Here is a 25569-nt window from a genome sequence, read left to right as displayed (position 1 = left end):
GAATTCTTACACAGCTATATTCAGAATAGCCACTGCTGTTAAGAAATATCAGACTTCAAATGCCTCAAAGGTTAAGGCAACACAGGGGTTAGGATGAAGCCTAGTGTAGAGGGAAGAAAAACCCTGGCATACAGACTTCCCTCAATCCTTGTCCCATCTCCCATCTTTCACAAATATAAACATTAAAATAAATAAATAAATAAATAAAGCTTGAAAAATCTCGTGTCTCTCATATACAATATCAGTTATCTCACAATCTCACATGGTAATAGTGAACTGAATTTGTGATTACAGTGCAGTGCATACACATACAGACTGCCCTTGTAAAGGATCGGTCCCTGCTGATGGCTGCAGCCCCAGCTGCACACGCGTTACCTACCAGAAACCTGCACTGCCCCTGGAAGAGACACTGGCACCTTCTGGCACTGCCAGCACCCTCCTGCCATCCTTTCCTCGTGCCAGAACTAGCTCCTTTCCCAGGAACACTTCAGCTTGATGAAGTTACTGGGATCCTGAACACTTTTATTTGAAGAAGAGCTACAAACAGAGGACTGCAGGTGTCTAGACACATCTGCCATCAACAGGGCTTCTGCCATGGCCTCCACTGCCATTGCCAAGAGAACACAGCCAGCATTTATAGATGTTGGGTGGGATTGAGAAGTTACACTATTTTAAAAACAAATTCTGTTTTTAAACATCATGAAGTATTTCATTTTGGAAGCAAAGGTTTTGTTTGTTTGTTTCAATTTGCTTTGCTTCTCCAAAGCACTTGAAAATACTTGATTTCTAAGAACTACTAGATTTTTTCTTCCATAACTTACAGGGTTATAATTTTTGCTATATAGGGTTTCTTCTGGAAATCAGCTTGCAAGGCTGAAACTAAACTCCAATGTAACCAGTCTGAATAAACAAAAGAGGAATTTCAAGATGAATACACACATCTTATCATAAAAATTTTATTGAGCCCAAGGGGAGTTCTGAATACACTACAAGATAGAGCCTGTAGGCATACATATTCAAAATATATTTTAAATATAAAATATTCCATTAAATGGCTGCAACCAACTCCTCAACCCGATGTGTGCTTCTGAGGATAACTGTTCAAACTGAAGACTTGTATATGCTTAAATCCAGAACCCTCAAATGCTTCCTGCAGTGATTGCTCAGAATTGCTTCAACATTGCCAAAGTTGTGCTCACAGCCTTAATGCCAGTATAACAGTAACTTGTGACTCTATGGTTCTTTCAGCTGTTAGAGTACAACAATTTGTCACGATGTACTACACACTGGCTGCAAGAATAAGACAGAGGTATAGGAGTAAGCAAGCATTGGAAACTTCAGGCATACTGAGAGGAGGAGGGATATATCAAAATAGCCTAGACAAGTTTTCTTTGCATTGTGAAAGCAACAAAAAGGTGACATGATAAACTGCAGAAAAATTCAGGAAGAGAGGAAAATATTTTGCCCGCTGTTATCACATCGCTGTGAAAACAGACAGCCCTTGGATTTTAGGAAAGATGATTCCTTGGGATACATCCAAAAACTAACTCACACGTTTTACATTTAAAATAGAAATGACTGGAAAATAGGATAGAGGAAAACAGGATAGAGAACGTTTAAAATAATAATAATAATACTTTCCCCAACAGACTTTCATTTAAAATAACCTTGGTAGTTTTTGCGAGAGCTCACTGGAAAAAAAAAAAAAAAAAAAAGAAAAAAAAAAAAGGTGGATCTGGTAGATATACAGATCTTCAGCCCAAACCTACAGAGTTCAACATGCGTACACATACACATGTGCACAGAAGGCTTCCACAGCCTGCGCTCAAGCATTTGGCTCAAAAGTTTGCTGTAGAAGCTGCTATATATTCTGCTCAAATCCAGTGAGCCCAAAAGGAAAATTTCCTTTGCAAGGAAGAGGATTAAAACATCCTGTTTTCCAGGAACAGAAGCAATTTACCTGAAATATTAGATTCCCTAATACCACCGAGATAAGTGCAGGTTTTTCAGAGCCTGAAGGCAGATCACTGCCTGAGGACTCTTGTTGTTTCTTTTTTTTTTTTTTTAGACTAGGTATGTCTATTGCATCTTTATATGATTCCCTTCCAGTCTTCAGTGGGCTTCACCTTCTAATCATGTTTCTATACCAGCTGTTCTTTGAATAACCTTCGACTCACTGCATAAGCTCCCATTTTTCTTCATACATAATTTCTCTTTTTCTTTTTTCCTTTTTTTAAGATCAAGTCTTATGAAGTCTTATGAAAAAGAAAAAGAACAAAACAAACCAGAGAAGAAGAATTTAAATCATAATGAAGACGATCATCTTGCAGCTTAGAAAATTATCAAAACTTGCTGGATGTTGAGCTAAGAACATATAACAGCATACTTTCCTCATATTCCACCTATCACCATCTTATAAGCTGCACGTTTGACTGATGTTATTCCCTAACCAGACATTCTACCTTCTATGTTTGTATATTTATTCCTTTCATCATGAATCACCTTACTGCTGTCTTTATAGAATCTTGTATTATTGATTTTAAAAGAAAAAAAAATCAGGATCTAGTGTACAAAACTATTTCTAGATCATCTACTGTGAGGATATTACCAATGTAGAATATGTTGGACTCATTATCGGTCTAAAAAGAAGAGCAAAGACAGAAACATTTATTCTGCAAAGTGTTTTTATGTGTTTTCTTTATAAAAATTAAAATCTTTCAATTGAAGAAACTCATCCACAAGTTGCTGAAGCAATAATACCTAAGTTTCATTGTTTTTATTATTAATAATTTAGTAGAAGTCGTTTAAGAAAAAAAATACTACAAAAATAACAGCTCCGCCGTTACTGTAAGCAGTGAAATAATCTGTCAGCCTTGTATGTGTAAACTTTCCTTTGAGGATTAATTATAGATTAAAAACTAAGGTTTTCACGATATCAAATTCAGTAAGTTTGGGCATTATCTCTTATGAGTGTCTAACAATTTTTTTTGCCCCAAGCAAATAACTAGAGTAGCTCTAGAATAATATTAAAGAAATACACAAAATTGTGCATTGTAAAAGACCAAAGGAATGGAATGCAAAGGTTCTGACATTAAAAGGACATACAAAACCTTGCAAAGCTCTTCATCTGTTTTGATTTTTTTTGATACAATTTATAACATTTGGCTTCCTGAGATGAATAGCAAAGTTTTGTTTACAAATTTTCCATGTTTTCAATTCTGAAACAGATAAAACCCCAACACTTTCAACAGAAACAATTTATAAAACAAGCAATTTACAAAATAGGGTGATACAGTGAATCAGTATTATATATAGTGCTCAGAATCTACTATTGCATATTCCTGTCACAAATGCATCTAATCACCAAGCCACCAGTTGGGTGAAGACTTCCTTACTGCTATCATTAGCATCTGCTTTTCTATAGCTGAATAGGGGAACACTTTTTTTTTTTTTTAATCATTATTCTAACATAAAAAAAAGTTCAATCTCATGTTTCCAACCTGGTCTCCAAAGTCCTCCGGGAACTTCCACAGTACCACTGGATCTGTAAATAATTGACAGACAGCATTAATCAGAGGCAAAGGAACAGAGTATTACAGTCAGAGTACATTAATATTAAAGAGAGGGTCAGCTTAGCTTCAAGCTTTGAGGCAAGTACAAAAATGTATCTAAAAAAACTGAGGAAGATACTGGATTATTAAAAAGACATTTCATATTTATGAAACCCTGTTTATTGTTTTACATACCATAGGTTATAATGTATTTTCATATTTAACTCTTCTTTTTGACCTGAGTACTTAATTTCTTAAGCATGTACTCAATTTTCACATTTTAATTTAATTAAGAAATAATAAAATATAAAACCTCTTTTCATTTGAGGAAAAAAAAAATCGCAATATGAACTGATACAAAGGGGAAAACAAAAAAAAGATCTCTGTGAGGTAGAGAAGAGGGTCGTTTGTAATTTTAAAAACAGTACCAATATAACCAGTACTCCCAAGGAAGAGATTGAAGAGATAAATTGGAATATTTTTCTGTTAGGAGCCATTTAAAGTCAGCATTTTCATGATATCTGAAAGCTTTCATTAGCCTATTGTATTTTGAATATTTCATGTTATTATTATCAAATACCAATCAATATCAATCAGATTATCAAACCAATCTGTTGTTATTTAGGCTATGCATTAATCTACAAATAATATTATTGTGAATGTATCTAATACAATGATCTGAACCACAACATCTCAACAAAAACTGATTTATATTCTTTATCCTCCCAAAGCATTTAATATCATACAACACAATATATTCCCTGGGTTATCTTGTTTAATCTGCATCACAGATACTCACAAATTCATATGATTTTGATCAGCAGAACTGTTTGCTCACATGCTAAAGAGTGACATTACCTGTCTTCCTAAAAGTGAAACCCAAGTCATGTCAAAACCTGGACAAGAGCGTGAGTTCCCCAGTTCCCAGGCATGTCCTAGCCCAAGCCAGGCAAGCACTCCGGGCACTCACTACACTGCAGACGACAGCTCCAGGTGCCCGGGGGCAGGAAAACTGACAAAGCTGCTCATAAGAGCCAGGGGAAGCTGCCTGATGAGAACTGCAACCTTTTGGCTACCTCAGGAGTTGCTGGGATTCCTGTCTTCGGAAGAGCCGATGTCTGTGAAACATTTGGATTTCCATTTCTCACATCTAGAGCTAACACTGCCTGATAAATCAGAAACGTCCTTCCTATTGCTGTGCTGTACATCAGAACTGGAGACTCCTCCACTTTTGGCAAAGCACAGAGGTTTCTACCCTTCTTCATCTTCCCACATATGGTTGCTGCTGCAAATTGAAGCTTTCAAGGAGAAACATCCTTGATGGTATTTTCATTCCCAGTTGCTGATCTCAAATTCTCCTATCCTACACGCAGCTGCTGTGCCTGCGTTTGCCACTGGACAGCTCACAAGAAGCTGAAGACTGAAGCAAGCACCCCTCCTTCACCCTGGTCCAGGTGTTAAACAAATGGTCGAAAATGTTCTTTGAACATGCTGCAAAGCTTAATTTGACAATCAACTCAACCTAATTTAGACTGAATTTTGATTAAATTTAATTTGTTTTGGAAAAAAAAAAAAAAGCCTTTTGTAATAAATAATCAAATAACCCTATTTTTGCTCCTAAGAACATTTGGGGAGGCTTCCACAGCTGTTTGGGATTTTTTATGAAAATTTATATATTTTGCACAAAGAATCTTCCTCCACCTACCATGGGGAATGAGAACTTCTGGAAGCAGATAGAAAAGGAGAGAAGTGAGAAGAGCACTCAGGCTAAAAGTACACTAAAGGACCTACTAAGTACAGTTATCACTTAAAGCAGAAAAGCTTTTTCTCTACTTTTTGTGTACGTAAGTCACAGACATGCCTGTGTAGTGAGCAGACTGAGGGTCTCAGTGTCTGTGCTGTTAGTGATCTCATTTTTATACTGATTTAGCATCATGCAACGGGAAAGTATTACAGGTAAACAGTGATCCCCAATAAACTCAAGGAACAGCAAACGCCTTCACAGATAAATTCTGCACAGCAAGTAATTCAGAAAATACTTGCTAAGAAGCTGTTCTACAGAATCAAAAATAACATATTTAAAATGCTTGCAAACCCAAGGCCATACATCCACAAAGAGTTCAATACTGAATTTCTCTGCAGATGAGCCATCCCACAGCACTCCTCCCACCAGTTCTTTGCATACCGCACCAGGGAACCCACCAAGTTCACACCAGCCATTTGGGCTTTTTCAGGTCTGCATCAACTAGACCAGTTCCCCAAAAACCTTGGTTTGGGACCAGAAGGAGGAAGGAAAAGTGGGGGACAGGGCATTACAGGGGGAAGAGAGCAGGCCAGCTTCACCGGGCAGCAGCACTGCCTCACACCTTTGCAATCCAAGCTGGTTATTAGTGAGTCCCACTCCTTACTGCTCATCCCTTCTGCCCCGTTCTTGCTCTATCACCTACAGGTTCTTCTGTCGAAGAGCTCAGAGCTATTTTCTGTCAATAGGTGAGCTGATCATCTCGCAGTAAGCACGACTGGCAACGTCAGTCTCAAGCTCTCATTTTCTTAGACATGAAACAGATTGGCTTGGCAGATGTTAACTGCATTTACATAATGAACAGTTAGTTATTGAATAGTTTAGCAACATGTAACAAAATCAAAGGGGGTTGTGTGGGTTTTTTGATGCTTTCAATTTGTAAAATAGTTATTGCATAAACTTCTAAATCTACAAGAAATTTTCCAATTACTTTCTTTCACTGTTCTTCGTGGAAGTGTAACATCAGTCTTCAGAAAAGGAAGTCAATTGCAAAAGCGAAACCTCTAAGGTTAATTTTAAAATATCACAGTAAGGAACAAAGCACAATCTCAGAATTAAGCAAAACTTGGATCTAAGTACCTTTTCTTTTTTTGGTCAGAAAATGAATAATGCCTTGGAACAAATCGACCAGCATCTCACAGGAGCACCCTCTACCTCCTGGCAATGACATACATACGTCCCGTTAACTTCTTTCAGTGCCCTCCCTTGCTAGCAGACACAAAACCTGCAGCCAGAACCTACTGTCCTTCTCCTTTTACTATCTACACTTCATATAAGGTACTGCTCCCTGGTACTGCCTTAGTCCCACCTAAAATAATAAAAACAAGAACCTTGAAGGAAATTCCACTTCACTGAACTGCAGGTGTAACATTTGTTTTCATTCTCTTTGTTTTTCTTTGGCTTTAAGGCAAGAAGGCTTAATACATTATGAGAAGGCAATTAAATTCATGTAACCTAAACCAGGGAGAACGATGCTCTGAGTACTCCCTCCTGAAAGCCCAAAATAGTCAACAATCAAGCAAATATTCCTAACTAAAATCAAAAAGGCACTCAGTGCTACACATACAGGAAAAAAATATACTCTAAGACTTTACCAGCTGCCCTGAGCTGGGTTTTGCTGTTGTTATTAATGGATTATTAAAGTGGCTATTTGAGTAGGTACTTGCAACACTTCTATTAAGTAAAAAAATCTGATGCGACTTGTGCCTCAAAAAGAAAGTTACTATATTCTTCCTATTCCTTTGCTCTCTGAAACTCTAACACCTCTAAAAGGCCTTAGGATTTTATGATAATTATCCTAGTCAGGGACTGGGCTTTTTTCAAAAGATTATGTTTGTTTCTGCTTTTGGAGCTGGACTCAGACAGCATCTGACATCTTTGTGGCAACTCCGCACAAGTGCTGCAGAGGAAGGAACAAAAGGGTACTGATTTAGAAATAAAAAGAGAAAGTATAATCCGATTCTGCAACTTTATGCACTTTATCTTCAGATTTACAAAGACTGAATTTTCTTTTCCCTGAGGATTACTTTGCAGATACCCCATCTGATCTGGCAATGTTAGGTCAATTTTATGCTGATTTTATGGGTGAGAGGACGAGAATTGCTCAGAAATAGCTGTTGTTATAGCCGGCTGAGGGTCTACGAGGTTTCTCCTTGTTTTTCACTCCTAACAGGCTTTACAGGACAAGTGCTTTGCACCATTTCAGGGTAAATGTGCTAGTTAGAGGGGAGTAACATGCTAGTAAAACATGTTTGCGTTGCACATGTAAATATGCACGTGTATGTACACATATCGCTTATTCCTAGGCCTGCTGCATCCACGACAGACATTTCTGCTGAAAATGCACACTGTGCACGTGCCAGAAACACCTGCAAGTCCCTCAGTTCGGTGTCACACGGCACTGCCAAGCACACCTCCCTGGGGGGCTCTCCCAGCACGCTGCCAGCACGCGGAGCGGTCACACAGCGCATCAGGGCAGCGCTACCTACAGAGTGCCTGCGTGCTATCTGCTGATGCCCTGTGATCCCAAATCGTACCCATCTCACACAACCCTTAAATGTATGCGTGTGCTGAGAGGAGCATGCCTGCCCTCCTTCCCTTAACAAGGAGGAAGATCGCTGCAGCTGCTGCAAGGCTGCAGGAAGTGACATGACAGATTCTAATTTCTAAAAGGGAGCTTTTAATTAAAGGTCATGAGTTTAATTAAAATTTTGCTATAATGACATTTCTAATTTAGCGATGCCAGAGTAATATCGCATATAGTCATTATCTAAGTTTGAAAGGAGAATAGGAAAAAATGCTGGCACAATGCTTTGGCTTCTGAAAAAGCATTTCGTTTGAAAACTTATTTCACATATGTGCCTTAACTCCAGGTTGGATTTAAAAATGGGAGGGGGGTAATCAATTTAGGACAGATAACCTAAAATCATTACAAAATCAGGAACAAAAAAAAGCAAGATACCGTGTCTATACCAAGCTTCAAAAAAGCCTTTGGCCTCACAGAACTGGAAGGCAGTAATGCAGTAGGGTACAAGGTAAGTGCTTTAACAATCACCAAATGAGGCTGCAATCAATTAAAGTACACAGGCTGAATAACAACCTCCGAACAACCTTCCTCCACAAGCACCTAAAAGTACAAATAGATAAATAAATTTGGGTTATATCTTTAGAAAAAAAACAAAAGTCAATTAATTCCCACGTTAGAAGAAGCTTAACGGAAGACATTTAGCTGAAAGACAGAAGTAACATGAGAAATCTTTCATCTATTGGGAGTTCATGAATTACATGAATGGGCACGGAGGAGAAGGGTACTGCCGGAGTAAGAAGAGGCAGTGTTTGGGAAGTGGGGCAGAGGGGGAGTACAAGGGATAAACACTACCTGGGGTCGCACAAGGACAGCTTGGTTAGAGTGGCACGAAGAGAGGAGGGTTCAGGAAGGAGAGGCATGGGCAGGGAATGCCCAGCTCAGGAGGGAAGAGCAGGAGCACGGGACGGAGGGCAGCAGGATGGGACAGAGAGCAGGAGGAGGGCAGCGGTGCTGGGCTCCCCCAAGCCCCTCTGCACCAGCAGGGCCCTGCTGCAGGGCTCTCCAAAGCTCGAGGATTTGTCTGCCTTTAACCGAGGCACCGCTTTGGGGGTAAGGGAGCATGCTTAGCACTCTCTCACACAGCATTACTGTTCCCAACACAGCCTGGGAGAGAAGTGGGGGAACCCTTCTGAAAAAGAGCAGGTTCAGCTTCGGAAGCCTCCAGAGAGAGCCCTTTTTAAACCTCTCACAAATGGCCGTAACTTAGCAATATCTGTTAAAATACGTGGTTTTTCGGTCTCCACAAGCACATTATTCAGGAGGAGGTGGTCCACAGCCCAGCAGCAATATGAAAAGCAGCAGCTGCCAGAGGCTGTAAGGGTGCCAAGAGGGGAGGCAGCGCGAGCGCCCGCCGGCCTCCTGCGCGGGGAGGGCAAGGCAGGTCCCCACAGGCTCACCCACGCTGCCTCTCCGCCAGCAGAAGTGGACATGTAAAGTCGTGCACTCCCACATTTAAAACTTTTACACTTCCCTCATACGTTTTTTTTTTTCTTAGGCTATCACCCTCGCACTTCTCTGAACCACTTCCAAATGGCCTACATCTATCCAGAAGCATTTCACCCAAAGTTTTATCAGCACTGAACAGAACAGCAGGACTCCTTCACAGCTATGTTGCTTTTCTTCCCTCACCCCCCACTTTTTTATTGTTAATTTCAATGAATTTCAGCATCATGTTAATGTTTTTTAAAAAGCATGATATTCCTCATTTGTGGTCAGCTGTAATTCATTACATTTCCTTACTGAGAACTGCTACATGTAGTCAGTTGTTCTGCTTCTCCTACTCATTATTTCTGTTGCAGAGCACTACCTTGTATTTGTCCCAGCTGAGCAGCATTACATCCTAAGCACAGTCCCCAATTTCTCTGTCATTTTGAATTTTAAATACACTCTCCAACATCGCTGTAATCTCCAGCAAGTTTTAATGTTACAGGAGGAAATACAATACTGGTTGAATCACCGGTCTGTTCCTCTACAACATTTGTGCTGAAGTTCAGAAAGGCTTTTCTGAGCGCTGGCAGGCAGAACAACACAAGGCACCTGGGCAGGAGTGACAGGAGGGAAGAGTGAGCTCACCAAACACCACGGAGCTAGTTACAGTACCTAATGCCCAGCCCTGAAAACAAACATACTTTAGATAAAGCCAACCAAAAGTCAGCATTTTGGGTGTCCAGGAAGGAATTAAGCCTAAATTTTCAAAACAAATTGGTATGCTGCACCTCCAGTGTCCCTTTCCAAAACCACTGCTTAAGCAATGGGGCGAGTTACAGACGACGTGATGCAGATTCTGTGAGGTGCTTCATTTTACAGCACTGCTAGATCACAGAACAGATATCTGCTGCTGAGCTGGAAGGATCTTGAGTGACTACATAGATGCCCAAGAGAAGACAGACACAGTAAGTAATACAGACCATCCTTGTAAATAACCACGCACAGGCCAAATGAAGAGTATGAGGACTGACTTGCCTACTTCCTGACCAGCAAAGCCATCTCTCTCTTATCATTTCTGGGATGATAATAGGAAAAGCAAGCAATGTTCTACCTGCTTTTTCTCCACCAATGTGAAGCCACAGGTCACGTACACATCACTAGACATAGCTGCAATCTATCATGTATATCCTATCTATACACATTTTTAAAAAATACTTTTTGTAACGTGATTCAGAAGAGATTTGTTTAAGCTCCTGAGGACCACATTTAGGAATAGATGCCACTTCCACTGCTGCAGATTCTTGGTAAAAGTCAAAGGCAGACCAGCATGGAAAGGAATGTTGAGGGACCAAATATCAGAGTACTCAACATAAACAGAAAAAAAAAAGAGGCACATTTAAAAAAAAAAAAAAGTTACTTATTAAAAGAAGTGGAAAACATAGCATATCCTCAAGGTAATGTAATTCCTCTCCAAAAATCTGCTCTCACGGAGGTAACTTCCTATAGGATGTCGTCCATATTTTTAGAAAAAAACTTCTAACACATTTTCATTTCTGTAACAAAGCTAAGAATACAGAAGTAATATATCTCATGACAAATTAAATTAGAAAAGTAGTGCATTCAGAACTACGATAGATAATAAGAGGAAAAGCTTACTGAATGGTAATTTTCCCAAGATTTGAGTGGTTAAATATAAACTAAAGAATGCTCTTCAGTATCATTAAGCTTGCAGATTATAAGCATCATCCAAAAATACAACAGGATGAGCTAATTAGCTCACATTCTGTTTGGTAATGAAAGAGAAACTACAAACACATGCTGAGAAACATCATCTCAGGTAATTCTCTTGATAGCAACACAGAATAATTTGAGACAGAAAAACACAGTTAAGGTAAAATGAAACAGATTAATTAGGTAGTTCAATATTCTGCCTGGAGAGGTGGAATCCTCATCCCTGTGGGTTTTACGGAGCAGGATAGACGAAAACTGCCAAGCAGGGCTGGTCATGTCTTGGGACAGAGGAATGGGCTAGACGGCCGCTCAGTACCCCTTCAGCTATATTTTCTCTGATGCTGTAAAGATATTCTTTGGAAAAAAGCCGTTGGTGCAGAAAAGAAGAGATGGGGTCAAGAGATGTGGGGGTAGAGAAAAAAACTCAGGGAGGTAAAAGCAGGCAGCAAAGCTAAACTTACTGCAGACTTAATGCAGTTCATTTTCATCTGAAAAAGAAGTTCCAGATTGCTGTTCTTCCATGAACGCAAGAATGTGATTAATAAAGCTGAAATGGCTTATCATTACCTCAGGGAACTGCTTTATAAACATACATTTAAGTTACAAGCAGAATTCATTTTCACAGAATAAGTAGTTCTCAGTAATAAAAGTTCTCTACATTTATATTACTGCTAACGTTCAAAGTCAAAAGTCTGCTACGTGCTGAGAACAAGTTGACAGAAAACTGAAGCAGTACTAAGATGCTTTTGTATTGATATAGTATTTCATGAGTTATTCAGAAACAAAGTAAGAGATGAACATAACGTGCAATGCAAGTCTTGGCTCTTTTTTCATCAGATTTCATCTCTGCATTCACATTGATGACTTCCTGCAAAAAAAGACTTCCATATATCAGCTTAAAACCCACTTGTGAACAGTTTCGTACATGAAGTGCCAGAGGTGCAGCAGGAGTGCGAGGTGCTGCTGTCAGGAAGATCTGAGGGCGGCGATGGTCCTCAGCTACTGGGTGCTGGGGATCAAAGCAGAGCACGCTCCAGCAGCCGGAGCGGCCCTGAAATGCCGCGGAAATGTAGGAAGGGAGCTACAGTATTTTCCAGGCTTCAGTAATCAAAAGAAAGAACAAGGACAAAATATATTGAGGAAACTTCATAAAAAGGTGGAAGTAAGGAACACTCGCTAATTTCTCCGGCACTTAGAACCTGACAGATTAAAGATGACATGCAAATGAGGGTGCCACTAGAAAATACTTGAAAGTGCACTTTTATGAGAATCACGTAGTCCAGGTATTTTTTTGCTCAAAGGAATATTGGGGGAAAAAAAAAATATATATATAAGAATATTGAGTTTGTTCGTACTTTACCTATATCACAGAAAACTTGCTACAGAAGGCAACCATAATTCATATTATGGTTCAAGTCTTTCCAAAAATTTAAACGTATTTACAAAGTTGTATCAAACGTTAAGGATCAGTCCTTTTCTTTCTTTCTTCACACCTGACCTTTACTTTTTTTCCCTGATACTTTATCAGCATTCCAAAACCCTGTAGGTGCCCCCAGCGAGCGGACACAGAGGCAACGAGCGCCCCACCGCAGAGCAGCACGCTCTGCACCGAGGCCCAACCTGGTGCTCGGCTACTGCTGCTGAGGCGCTCAGCTCCCTTACAAGAGAGCTTAGAGAGCTTACTGCCATATAGCCATACGTTAATACACCCAGATTCTTCTGGGCTTTTAAGTGCTTACACAGTGCTCTCAGTAGCATGTTGTAGCGAGGTGCTGAACTTTGAATCGCCTTCAAAACCAAGCTCCAGCCTGGTCAAACACAGGAGTCTTGGGTCTCCTTTCACCAGTGGCCTCTTCCTTTCCCTCTACTGACTGCAAATCCTACATCCCAGGATGTAGAACAGGTTACCTAACTCTCACTGGAACCAAAGGAGAAATTTGGAAAGTATGACTTTTGACATTTTTCCTTTTAACTTCTCTAATGCAAACTAAGGTGTGGACTAAATGACAGAAGCACCAACAAGCAAACACTAAGCACTAAGCTCCGCAAGCAAAACAGCACAGAAAAAGGACATTTTAGCAGCCTGCTGCAGTTACGGGCCCAGCAGTTGTCTCATGTAAGCCTTTGCAAACACACAACGATGAAACAGAAATGTGGTTTTTGTGTCAATGACTTCTCAGTCAGGTTCAGACACATAATTACAAAGACTGGATAAGATGAAAATCCCTTCCTCCCAGTAGGGAGCTTTTCCGAAGGAAAATGCTTTTAACTGTAGCTAAGCACAAGTTGGGTAGGCTTTCAAGTAAGCTGAAAACTGTACCATGACTTAAAATAGTTTCTCTAGGACTCATGCTTACAAAGTACCTGAGACTACAAGTAAACCAAATTACTCACAGATTTAACAAACGCCTCAGGATTTAACTGCAGCTTTTCACAGGCACAGAACTTACTAAATGGCTTCAGGATACCAGTGGTCATGTTTGTGGGAATTCAGCATTTTGCTTCTACTAGACGGGAAAACAAAGAAGCCACCCACAGCCGTGGCAGCCGCTGGTCAGACACAAGCTCTCCCCCACGTTCCTCTCGGCGCTGCGCTGACACAACCCACTCCCCAAGTCACAGGTCCAGCTCAGGCACTGCTCACAGCGCCACGACCCCACAGAGACACCACAGCTTCAAAATACGTGTCATTTCTACCCCTGTGATCTATTTATATTTCACAATCCGTATGCAAGTGCATGAATCTAATGCGTGTGCATCACACAGCAAAGCCACGCAACAGATTTGCCAATCACAAAATCTATCAAAGAATTATTTTGGGGTATTTCCACTTCTAACTTCCATTAAAACATTTCCTCAAAGTACTCAGAAAATTAAGGATGTGAAAACAATGTGCAAATATTGAACAAGCTGCTCCATCTATCAGCTGACAAGGCTCGGCCTACTGCGCTGCGGAGAGGCCCCACAGGCACTTGACCTGTAGGCCCCTCAGCGTTTTCACAGGGCTTCCGTTCGTAACAGACACTCAGACTAGGAAATAACTGTGTGATTTCCCTTTTATGAGCAGATAGATGGTCAAAACTTCTAGCCACAACTCGCATTTCCTTCAGAGCTGCAGGTCAATCCCTTTTGGCCAAGAATTTGTTACCCCAGAAGGACAGAGCAGAAAGTCATTTCAGCTAGCCAGGGACAGAAAAAAAAAATAAAATAAAAGGGTCCTTCTGGCTGCAATGCTATTAGCCATGCTTCAGGATAAAACCTTAAGCAGGGTGAGAGTTCACTGCACAGACAGCGCACAGATGAAATGAGTATGTCCAGCCTTTGTTTGACCTTTTTGCAAGATAAGCAGGACTTTATTTTACCTGCTAAGTCTTCTGAATAATCTTGCAAAATGTGGCAAGAAATGTACGCCTTTTGGAGCTACAGTGTTATTTTTTAATTTTCTCATTTTTCACTTGTAATCATGAGTGAATTACAGCTCATGACAACGAATATCTCAGAGCTCACTGAAGAGGCAGCAAAAGACCGAGCAGGTGAGCACCAGCTATGCCTTCAGTCACTACTGTTCAAGGAAAGTTTATAAAACAAAGTATTTCTGCTCTTCCATCACCAAGTCTCTTGTTCAAAGACTTTTCAGTGAAAGTGACTGTGCAGTGAGCTAATGAAGTGAACAATAACTGAAAACAGTAAGACTCAGGACATTCACGTTTGCAACCGAACCTAAGTTTTGTATCTAGCTCTCTAAGGATGCCTAAACCCCCTTGGAAATAGACACCTTATGCAGGGTCTTGCTTGTTTTAAATTAAGGTAAAGGACCTAGAGTTCTTTAAAAAATACTGTGGGCTAAATGGCTTTTTCATATATTAATGCTAGCAAGATAGAGTTTGAGGAAGATCCAGAAGGGTTCCAGTAGGTTATTGCCAAGCCATGAGTCCACTCGGTAAGTTAAGAAGAAGCAAGACACCACACAGTCAAGGGGCTGGAGGGGGCCCTTTGCTCAGCCCTTCCACATCAGTGCTGGCTGACCAGAGAGAGAAAAAACATCCTATCTCACGTTATCTCACATTTGCTGTGTGTAACCCATGCAGAGTGCACAAAGAAAAATCAAGAACAGTTCTGGAACATAACAGAGACTACATATCCATTAGCTTATGGATGCTTGAGTTACTACTTCCTAAATCCCTGGCAGAAAAACAGGTCAGCTTGGAGATGTAACTGAGGATATATGCAACCCTGCAAAGCAAGCTTCCTGGTTGGAGGAAATACCAAAAAATATTCAAGCCATTTTTAACAGACATTTTCCAGAAAGTCTCACAATACAGTTTACTTGCCTACAAAATTTAAAACAGAATTAAACAAGCAAAATATTCCACCAAGAACTCAATGCTTCCTTAGTTTTGTTTCAAAGCAGATGTTCGTCTGGTCCTCTTTGTTTTTTCAAGAAAACAGTGTTGCTGGGGAACACCCCAATGACTGGAGAAGGTATAATGAACATCCACTTCTTGCTTAATTGGTGCAGCTATGTTCCTTCCACTTTCTGCTGGTGAGGGCCACATCCTGGTGACAGCCCAACTGTATAATATTTGAGGGCAGGGCTTCCCTACAAATTATAGCCTTTGACTTAAATACCAACTAATGCAAGCAGTAAAACATGATGATAGATTTTTCAGGACAGAGAAATACTAGAACACATAACACAATGGAACAATGGAATGTGTAACATAATTATGGAATATATAACATCATTATCCAAATATGTATCAAGAGGAACATCTTCTCTGAGGCTCTAAGCATGATGAGAGGCTGGTGCTGGGTTTGGGCGCTGCACACACAGCAGCAAGCAGCCTGGGCTGCCTTCTCTCCTGGTAGGCTACTGCTAGCAAAGCTGAAACTGCAGCTTGCAACATGGCACATCTTCCAGCATCAGAGGCTGGCCAATGTTTTGTCTCCTCTTCTCAGAGGGCCCTGCCTTCTCCAAATGCAAGGAAGAAGGAAGATAAACTCATGCAACAGCCTCTGGCAGGCACAGCAAACAAGGAAAGCTCTGCAGAGCCAACCTCACTGACCCTGTCGCTGCAAGCAAGGATGGATCTAAAGAGAACAGGTTAGATCCTCCATTCGTTATTTTATTCTAGATTTATTCTAGAATCAGAGAGGTGGGGTGAATATATGATAAACTCAGAGACACAGCTGGAGACTATTTAGTGGTACTCAGCTTACATGCAGAAGAGACTGAACATAATTGCACATTACAAAAACAGTTTCAAATTCTCTACCCTTACCTTGCTTTCAGTCTCCCATTACAATTAATATGAAACTCAGACCTTTCACTTTTTGCTTCCTAGCTGCTGTGGGACAGGATGGAAGCAGATAGCACTGACAGCTCAGACCTGGCCTGGTGATTTCATGCTCCTCAGGAGGTCTGCAGCACCATAATCCACACTGCATCTGATGTTGAAAGCTTCAACTACATCAGACAGTTTGTAATTCTCTAAGACAGTAATCTGCTCTAAACTAAATTAAAACAATCATAAACATTCTATGATTCTAAGCTACTAAAAGCTCTAAAACCATAAGAACATGTTGTTTAGCCACAGACTGCATATAATGTCCTGTGTGTGAACATCTCATGGATTTAAAATAATTAAAATGTATTTTAATTACACATATATATTTGCTAGCCACTTCTGATTCAGTATTCATTTTTATCTTGATTATTCATGATATTTTAAACTGGAATAAAGATGAAGGAGCACTGATCAATAAGTACAAATCTTTATTTTTTGCCTTTGCTCTCAATCTTATACCAAATCCATTTTAATACTGTTGGGGGAAAAAAATAAACTCATCAGTCACCTGATGGAGTAATTCAAAACTTAACCAAACAGGGCTAATGGGTGAGAATTGAATTGAAAACACCTTGACAAAGAAAGCAATTTCTTTTCTTCGCACTCCTCAGAAGCTGTGGGTGATCGCTGTAATCGAACCATCAACAGCGAGGGGCCATCTGTCCCAAGGGCCCTCCATGCAAGCAAGAATCAACAACAAAAAATTTTAGAGGCTGGACCACATGCATTCAGCCCTGATCTGTCTATGACAGGCAGCATGCAGCTGAAAATCAATGTTTTGACGTTTTCCACATACCAATCTTTAGAAGTCAACACTGAACTTTTGAGAAGAACAAAACACGAAAAACAGGTTAAGAGGTTGCTTACAGAAAGATCAGTGTTACTTCAGCAGCTAATGGTCCTCTAATCAGCTGAGATTCTCACTCTATCATGAAGCACTCATGACTTAGTATCCAGTAGCCATGGACAGGGAAAAAAATTCCCTAGCATTTAAGTTACAAGTCCCTTCTAGCAGCTGCGTAGCTACTGAAGATACTCTAGTAATTTACTCATCCACTTACAAAGAATTACCCAACTTTGTTATTTTTCTCATAGAAAACAAAGAAAATGTTAAGAAAGGATCTCCACAGAAGTTTCCTGGGCAGTGGCAGGCAAGGGGCAAGGGGCTCAGGCTCCCACATGAGCAGTGGCACCATGGCTATGGCACTTGGTGGCTCAGGGAACAGGGACCCTCTGCATCCCCTCCAAGGGGGCACAGATTCCACAGCCCTCCTGGGGATGTTCCCAAATTGGGGATTTTTCCCTCGCTAAGCCTTTCTCAAAGGTGAACAACACACGCAGTGGAAGGTTAATGCTATTTATTTCTTCAGTGTTTTCCTACAGGCAAATACATGATCTTTCAGTAACTGAAATAGCTGCACCTCTCCGTGCCTTTCCCTCTAACCAACACCAGGAGGGGGAAGATATGCCCTCTGGTTCTCAGTCCTGCCAGGCACCTGCTGCATGACCTCCAGTAAGTCCTTTCCTCATTGATCCCTTTGCTTTAAATATGGAAACACATACCTTAGCATTCAGAATGCAAAGTACGTGTATCAAAGCAAAAAATCATTAGGATGCTTAATGCTCTGTAAGTTCCTATTACTACTCTCAGAACCAGGATTTTGCGTTTCCACCCAGGAATTCTAACAGGGAAATACAAACACAGATTACATAGGGTACACATCCAAGCTGATGCCCACAACTCACTGGATATAGGATGAAGGCAGAGAGATGATTTGCTTAGGTTTCCAAACATCATGAGATCTTGGAAAAAGCAATTGTTTTTGATCCAGAAGAACATTCAGAGGCATAAAAAAGGATATTTCCATCCAGAGTTAGTTATTTTAAAGCAAGGGGCATTATTTACGTAGACAAGTAAAAGCAAGTCAGGAAAAAAACAAGTCAAAGGGTTTTCTCGCAGGTGTTGAGTTACGCAGGTCAGAACTCCCTGCTAGGTGCCAGATGGGGCCAGGAAAACAGGGAATGGGAACGACATCCCAGCACACGTAAAGGGGCTGTAACCAGAATGGTTTGTGTCTTGCTGTCCTGGAGGCAGGAGATCTGAGCTCCAGTCTATACAAGCTACTAATCCCAAAGCATACTCGATAATTAGGAAACATCAGGACATTTCTTGGAATCATGTACTTCAGTGACAAAACAGAAGAGGGACATTGCCTTACTGATTTTTAAAGTGGTAAATTTTCACAATTTCACTTGATGTTCAGATACAAAATTACTATGATGCATTTTCAGTGCAAAAAATACTTTATTTTATGAATAGCTCAATGTGTAATGCCTGCTTCATCCAGCAGAATCTCAAATCATGCAGAAAATACTGAAAATTAATTTAGCAGTGTGGTAACAGTGGACAATGTATTTCATCTAGAATACAAAAAGCTACAGTTCAAAGTAATACACGGCACTTGCATGTCCCACGTGGGCTCAGAACTCAGCAGGCGCTTTGTAAGCCGGGCTTTTCCAGAAGGCAGCGTCACAAGCCCTCTCCTATTTCAGCAGCTCGCCTCCAAACCAGCTGCCCTACAAGTACCAGGACGCACAGCAGAAGGAACTCCTTCAGTGAAGGAGTCCCATGAGGCATGCAGCTGCACGGCAGGTCCTTGCCAACCCGAAATGTGAGCAGGGCACGAGGGCAAAAGGCGGCCAGAAGGCCACGAGGAAGCAAGCCCATGAGCAAGCGAGAGCTGCAGGCCCACTGGGTCGGGTGGATAAGGCCCGCAGGAAGGCAGGCCGTGCTACAGAACCACGGGCTGCCCACCAGGCTGAACCAGGTCTGCCTCTTAACTAATGAGGAACTTAATTCTATTTTCCAAAAGAGCTTTTCAGCAGAAAAAAAAAAAAAAAAAAGATAAGAGGAAGGGGAAAACATACATACTGCATATATATGCACCAGATATCTACCAGTCAAAATTCCAGCAAGGTGGAAAAAATATTATTATTGACATGAAAGAATAAGCAATGACTTCTCAATAAATCAATAACAGCATGAATTAAGGTTATGTCTCATATAAAAACATCAATTTACCAAATGAATCTGATGCTAGTATTTCGGAACACAGCTGTAAACCTGCGTAACAGCAACAACCATCAGCACAGAATGCACGAGAAGCTGAAATACAATACCCTGCACAGAGTGCTACACCAGTCATCTTTCACAAGGTACAGAAGAGGCTTAAATTGCTTTTAAAAATTCCACAACTAGTAATTACAGGGAAAAAAAAAATCTGTATCCCTTGTTTTCCAAATTCAAATACAAAATAGTGAAAGGCCACCTCCTCTAAAATGCATGGGCTCCTGCGGCTTTGCACTGAAGAGAAAAAGGCAGTCATTTTGGTTGAAAACGCTTGATTCCATCAAATATGAAAAGCCTAGAAGGTCACAACAATTCATACTGAAAAAGTTACAAAACTAACCCATTAACAGCAAGCCAAATAGTGATGTATAATGGGTTCTTCATTTCACTTCCTAGCCATAGGAATCACCTGCAAAGGTAAGTCCAGCAACAGCAGCAATCCCAAGTCTTTCATTTAAAGCTGATTTATTAAGCAGCTCTGCAAGTTTGAAAAGCACACCACTAAAGCACTGTAGTTTGACACTGGTGAACCCAAAGTGTTTCTGAAGAATTTAAAGACAATTGCATCTCTTCTCCCTCATTTGAAGATGCGTCAGGTCACGGAAGTACATTTCGTAATACTTTTCTCAGACATTTATCCCTAATATTACTAAAAAGAGAGATGGATGTCTATGAAATTGAGAAACAAAGCATTGAGCTTCACTGAGGATCAGAGTTAGAATGAAGTCTGAAGCCGTGCTATGTCCAGGCACAAACAAAACCAAGTGTGTACCGAAATGCACCTCACTGAGCGCTGAGAAGGCTCGCCACTGGCTGAGGAATGCCGGTGCTTTCTGATCGCTTCTTTTAATGCGAGGGGCCTAAAGCTGTCCAGGTCATAAGCAAATGTTTGAAGATGTGACATGTGAAGAGGGTCAACAACAAAGCCTATCTTTAATCCCTTTGTGCGAAGCAGGAAGAGGAATTTACCTCATATATAAAACACATCTCTGGGCAGTGAAGTATAAAAGTTGCAGAAGCGAGGCATTATGTCTTCCTTGCTTTTTGGCATGCTGGGAGAGGCCGGGCGAGAGGAAAGCAGGGCTTCTCATGGGCTGGGCGTAGTGAAGCACAAGGAGCGGCTGTGTTCCAGGCGGGGAGCTCTGAGGCACCAGCTGCATTAAGCGCTCTTGGTATCTTCTGCCAGCAGCGTAACCAATTGGCCCAAACCGGTGGACCTGAGAATACGGGAGGCTTAACTATCAGTTAACACAACTCCCATCATTTCTAATTGGATTGTGACTAAAGTCCCGGCACTGATAATGCCAAAATGAGATCAGAGGGGAAAGCCTCCATATTCCCTTTGCAGGGAGATTGGGAACAGCTCTCCCCTGCTGCTGTACAATAGCTCTGCCCACCCAGGTCCCGCAGCATTAACGGAGAGACCCACCCCACTGCACTGCCAGCATGTCAGGAGGTGAGAAATGCTACTCCTCTATCAACTTCAAAAATAGCCCATGAACAGAGGAAACTGTTCAAAGGGCAAAAGGTAAATGACGTCAGTTTATGCAAAGGAAGGTTTAAAAAAAAATAATCTGATCTGGGCTGGAGAGGAGGAGAGCAGAGTTAACTGTGGTTTTTAAGGTCTGCTGATGGCTTAGATTTTCACGTGGGGATGGATGTCTTTACCAGGAGTCTGAGAAAAGACACCAGCTAGAAACTGCAGCAGCGTGCAGCTAAGCTAGTGCACATCTTCACAATCACTTGTGTCCCATTAGAACTCATGTAACCATTCCTGACACTCATTTGCTTGACCCATTTTTGATAAACAAAGAATAGAGTACTTGAAGTATTTTTCCTTCTTGTTCATCCCATTCTTCACCAGTCTCTTATTTTATGGTCAGAGGTTAAACTGCTGACCTTTCACCTCCAAGGCAAGTTTTTCCCCCCTCCTATAAAAGGTTTTTCACAGTGTGCAGCGTTTGGATTAGCCCCTATCCCCTGGAACAAAAGCTATGCCTTTGTACGACTGGTTTGGGCACGGAGTCCGTACATCAGAGGAAGCTGCTCCTACTTACCATTCACAATAACTATATTGTGAGGCCCCTCTAACGCCTCGTCTCACAGTGTCTAGACTTTCACCCAACCAGCCAGCAAAAAGAAAATCCTGTAAAGCACTCAACTGAAAATTAACTATGGTATCCTGTTGTGAACCTGATGAAGACGTTATTTGAACATACAGTAAAACTTTCCATTGTTTAACACGAAGATAAGAGAAAAACTTTTAGAGACCTAAGCTTTAAATAGTCATAGGGATCAATTCACTCATGGGTCAGTAAATGCATTTTATTAGCAAGCAGCTATTGCTTATGTGTGTCTTTAAAATAATACACAGATTATTAAACTACACCCAAGCGTCTAGCATTGTGGTCATCGACATTCACTAACGACACACTAAGGCAAAACTTCAGGCACAGCAAAACAAGAACATCTTCTGGACCTAACTGAAAGTATTGCATCAGTTGTGTCCACTGACTGTTATCTTCAGCAGTTAAAACAACAGAAATATGGCAACAGAAGTTTTTACTGGGTGGAATAAGTCTGTGGAACAGACTGTGGAATAAGGCTGTGTGGAGCAAGACGTGCAAGTGCTCGGCATCAATTGCTATCAGAAAGGAGAACACTAGGCAAGAAAATGTATCTATAGTGTGTAAATAAGCTATGGGATTTTCTGGGGAAATACACACTGTGATGATTTATCTTTTGTTTCTTTGTAACACTTTAATTTCCAGAGCATAAATAACACAGAGGCAAGAAAAGTTTACTGAGGTGAACTAAACAAATAAAAACGTATCCTCTCCTATTGAGGAAAAAAAAGATCCACAAAGCAGGTCAGGAAACAAACGAGAAAAAAACAACTAGATCTGAACAGTATTTTAGCATCTGAATGCACACATGACACTGTGAATCACTGGAAAGAATTTATTATTGCAGACAAACTGATTTCTGCATCTTTGTGGAGCCTTTATAGCCTCTCTCAAATGTGTATTTTGGAAAGAGTTGCCTGGGCTTTGCTGGGAGAAGAAGCCACAGGGTGGGCATCTATTTCACCAGTTTCAGCAAGCTATTTGAAAAGAGAGCCAGAGCATCCCACCATAAGAGGCACATGGATTTGGCATAGGTTGGTTGATGGGGCGGGGTGTGAAGGTGTTTGCTTGTTTTATACATGGTTGTCTTTTAAAGCACGTTTTTGATGAAACAAGAAAAAGTAAAATAAAAAATAATAAGAGCAAAAAAAAAAAAGTCGTATTTACCCTTTACCAACTGCCCCTCGGGGCCTGGTCATAGCAGCAGTATGTGGGAAGCAACAGGACTAGAGAGCCTGGGAACAAAAGCTACAGCAACTGCACTGCCACAGGACGGGAATGCCAGGAACCTCAATTCTCTGAACAGGCAGAAAAGGCTGCATTTGGGAAGGAGGCAGAAATAAGGAGATAGTTTTCTCTGTCTTTCTGGAGTATCACTTCTCAGGCAGACGCCACCACCACCCACTGCTGCATAGGACAGTCATGCTTTGGAAGCCCACCTATTTTAATGTTCCCTGCAACGACCTTTAAATAAAGGAGTCACACGGGATAGCTGCAGCCATACCTAGAGACTGTTAGGTGGGGAAGCTGCCAATACCTTTAGCTAGAAAAATATCCAAGTCAACCTTCGGTATGTTACAGGATCTGGGACCCTTCCCAAGCCTGAGAAGTGGGCCACTTCCCAAGGAGACAAGTACTGCACACCGCAGCCACCAGCAGCGATGCCTTCTGCACTGAAACAAGAGCACGAACACCCTCAGGCTTGTACTGAACTACTTTTACTTGGAGTTATCATACTTAAACCCCATCATATTATCTTTAAACTCCAGAACTAACACACAGAATTACTAAAAAAGAATCATTTACTGTAATTAAATTAGGCAGGAAAATGCTTGCCTTCTACCCCACAGACTGGAAATGCCTTCTGCTCCGTGTCCTCTGCTTCTGGGCTTCTCCACTGAGAAGTATTTCGCAGTGCAAGCTAGCAATGGATGCCCAACCTGACTTATCAATATATGATTTACTTTTAAGTAGGCTGGTCAAATCAGCAACTAGAAGAGAGATTTCTCAAATGAGAACTTAAGGACATTACATTTGAAACTATAAAGAACAAAAATCACTTTTCTCTGAAGCTGTGCAGTACTACACGGGAGCTGTAGCTCCCTGAAACAACACAGCTGCCAGAAGAACAGCATCGGGGGATCTTATACCATAATCCTACTTTTGGTACTGAAGAACTTCCCCATTTATAGATATTATGTTCGTGACTCAACGAGATGCATATTTTCACACACACACAGGCCAGTCTGAGAGGTTATATGCAAACTGATTTCAGATAGACAAAACATCTGAGAAGATACAGTCTGAGAAGGGGCAAATCTGGAGCATTAACCCAAAGTGTGATAATAGAAATGGATTCACTTGTGATTCATCACTATTTTTAGCTCTAAACAAGGTTACTGAGAGGGGAAAAAAATACTAACATGGTAGAAATTGAAACACTTTGAAGTTCTCCCTGCAGCTACAACTGAACATCAGAAATTCTTCATCCTGAACTGAAAATACAATTTGAGCCATTTTTATATTTTCTTCTCCCACCCCACCACCCCACATTTAGCACCACGGCATGACTCCAAACAGGCAAACGTCCTAACAGCCAGCACTACAGCCAATGAGATCAACTACTGATTTGAAGCTTTAAAAACAGACAGAACTAAAAATCTGTGGTTTGTGGGTGGTGGTGCTTGTTTTACAACTCTGTGCATTTACAAACTGGAGAAAGAGAGGTACCAATAAATAGTAGCTCCTTCACCCTGGCTAAGCCTGATGAAACGCTCGGTTCCAACTACAGGGCAAAAAGTTGTACATCAGCGTGCTGCTGCTACAGAAATCCATAGCACAACACACGTCCCCTCCCCAAAACCCTAAAAAAGATTGAGAAAAGAATAGCAAAGAACAACACTGAGACAGAAAAGCATCTGTTCATGGTCAGGCTCAACAGACTACACACTTTGGTTTAGACAGGCAGATGTGGGAATAAAAATCAGTGGTGCAAATGAAGGTGAAAAGGAATGTTTTCCATATTTCTTGTAATACTAAACCTACAGAACAATTAAATCATCATTAGCAGGCTTAAAACAAGCAGAAGGGCACACTTCTCTTGACCTAGTGCAGCTCCAGAAGTGACTGCCACAGGATGCTGCAGAGGATGGGGGTGCACAGAGACACCCACGTAAGGTGAAGGCGGCAGCAACCAGCCAGCCACGCAGTCCTTCCTTGCTGCAGCATTATCAGCCCTGATACATGCTGCCCCTTCTGGAAGGAAGTGCTCCACATGGCTCAGAAGTTAGCTGGATAATTCAGGCCACGCTGGCCAGCATCGCCAAAGCGCTGACCTGCAACACCTGCCTAGCTGCCTTAGCTGCTTTTATTCGCTGGTGTTTCAGCAGCTGTGTGAGTGGGAGCGCTCATTCACAGAGAGGCTGTGTACACATTAAAGAACAAGGAAGGCCCACATGACTGATCTACATTAAAAAAAGAAAACAAACTTTACTTGTTCTGATGACGTGAAGCAACATCTTTCTTCTGCACTGAAAATTTATCTAACACAGAAGCTGAATTTAAGAATAAATTTCTGTTTTTCTTCAAATTACACAGCATCTCCAGTGAGCAGCAGCAGTCACAACTTCCTCCCACACACGCTTGCACACAAAATTAAAACCAAAAAACAAGAACACAGCGAAATGAGGAACCAACTGCACTATGATAAGGGGACATTCCATCAAACTGCTAAACAAAATGCTGAAATCTTATTTCTGATGTGGCAAGAAACATTTTTTCAACAGAAAGTTACAACCCCAACACACGAAACACCTACTTCAGAACCATTCCACACCATGATTTGGTTGACCTACTTTGTCCCCTTCG

The 25569-nt window shown here is 41.1% G+C and overlaps 1 protein-coding gene across 2 annotated transcripts in view; it reads right to left on the bottom strand.

The window, feature by feature from the left end:
* Positions 1-25569, bottom strand: part of DENND1B (DENN domain containing 1B) — a 158151-nt gene that overhangs the window by 113948 nt on the left and 18634 nt on the right. For both annotated transcript variants that reach the window (XM_027463101.3, XM_027463102.3), the window contains exon 3: positions 3501-3544. In XM_027463101.3, coding sequence (XP_027318902.1) covers positions 3501-3544 — 44 coding nt within the window. The remainder of the gene's footprint in view (positions 1-3500; positions 3545-25569) is intronic.

The sequence above is a fragment of the Anas platyrhynchos genome, chromosome 8 (genome assembly GCF_047663525.1).
Source record: "Anas platyrhynchos isolate ZD024472 breed Pekin duck chromosome 8, IASCAAS_PekinDuck_T2T, whole genome shotgun sequence".
In the NCBI taxonomy this organism is placed as follows: Eukaryota; Metazoa; Chordata; class Aves; order Anseriformes; family Anatidae; genus Anas; species Anas platyrhynchos.
This window is presented reverse-complemented; position numbering and strand designations above follow the sequence as displayed.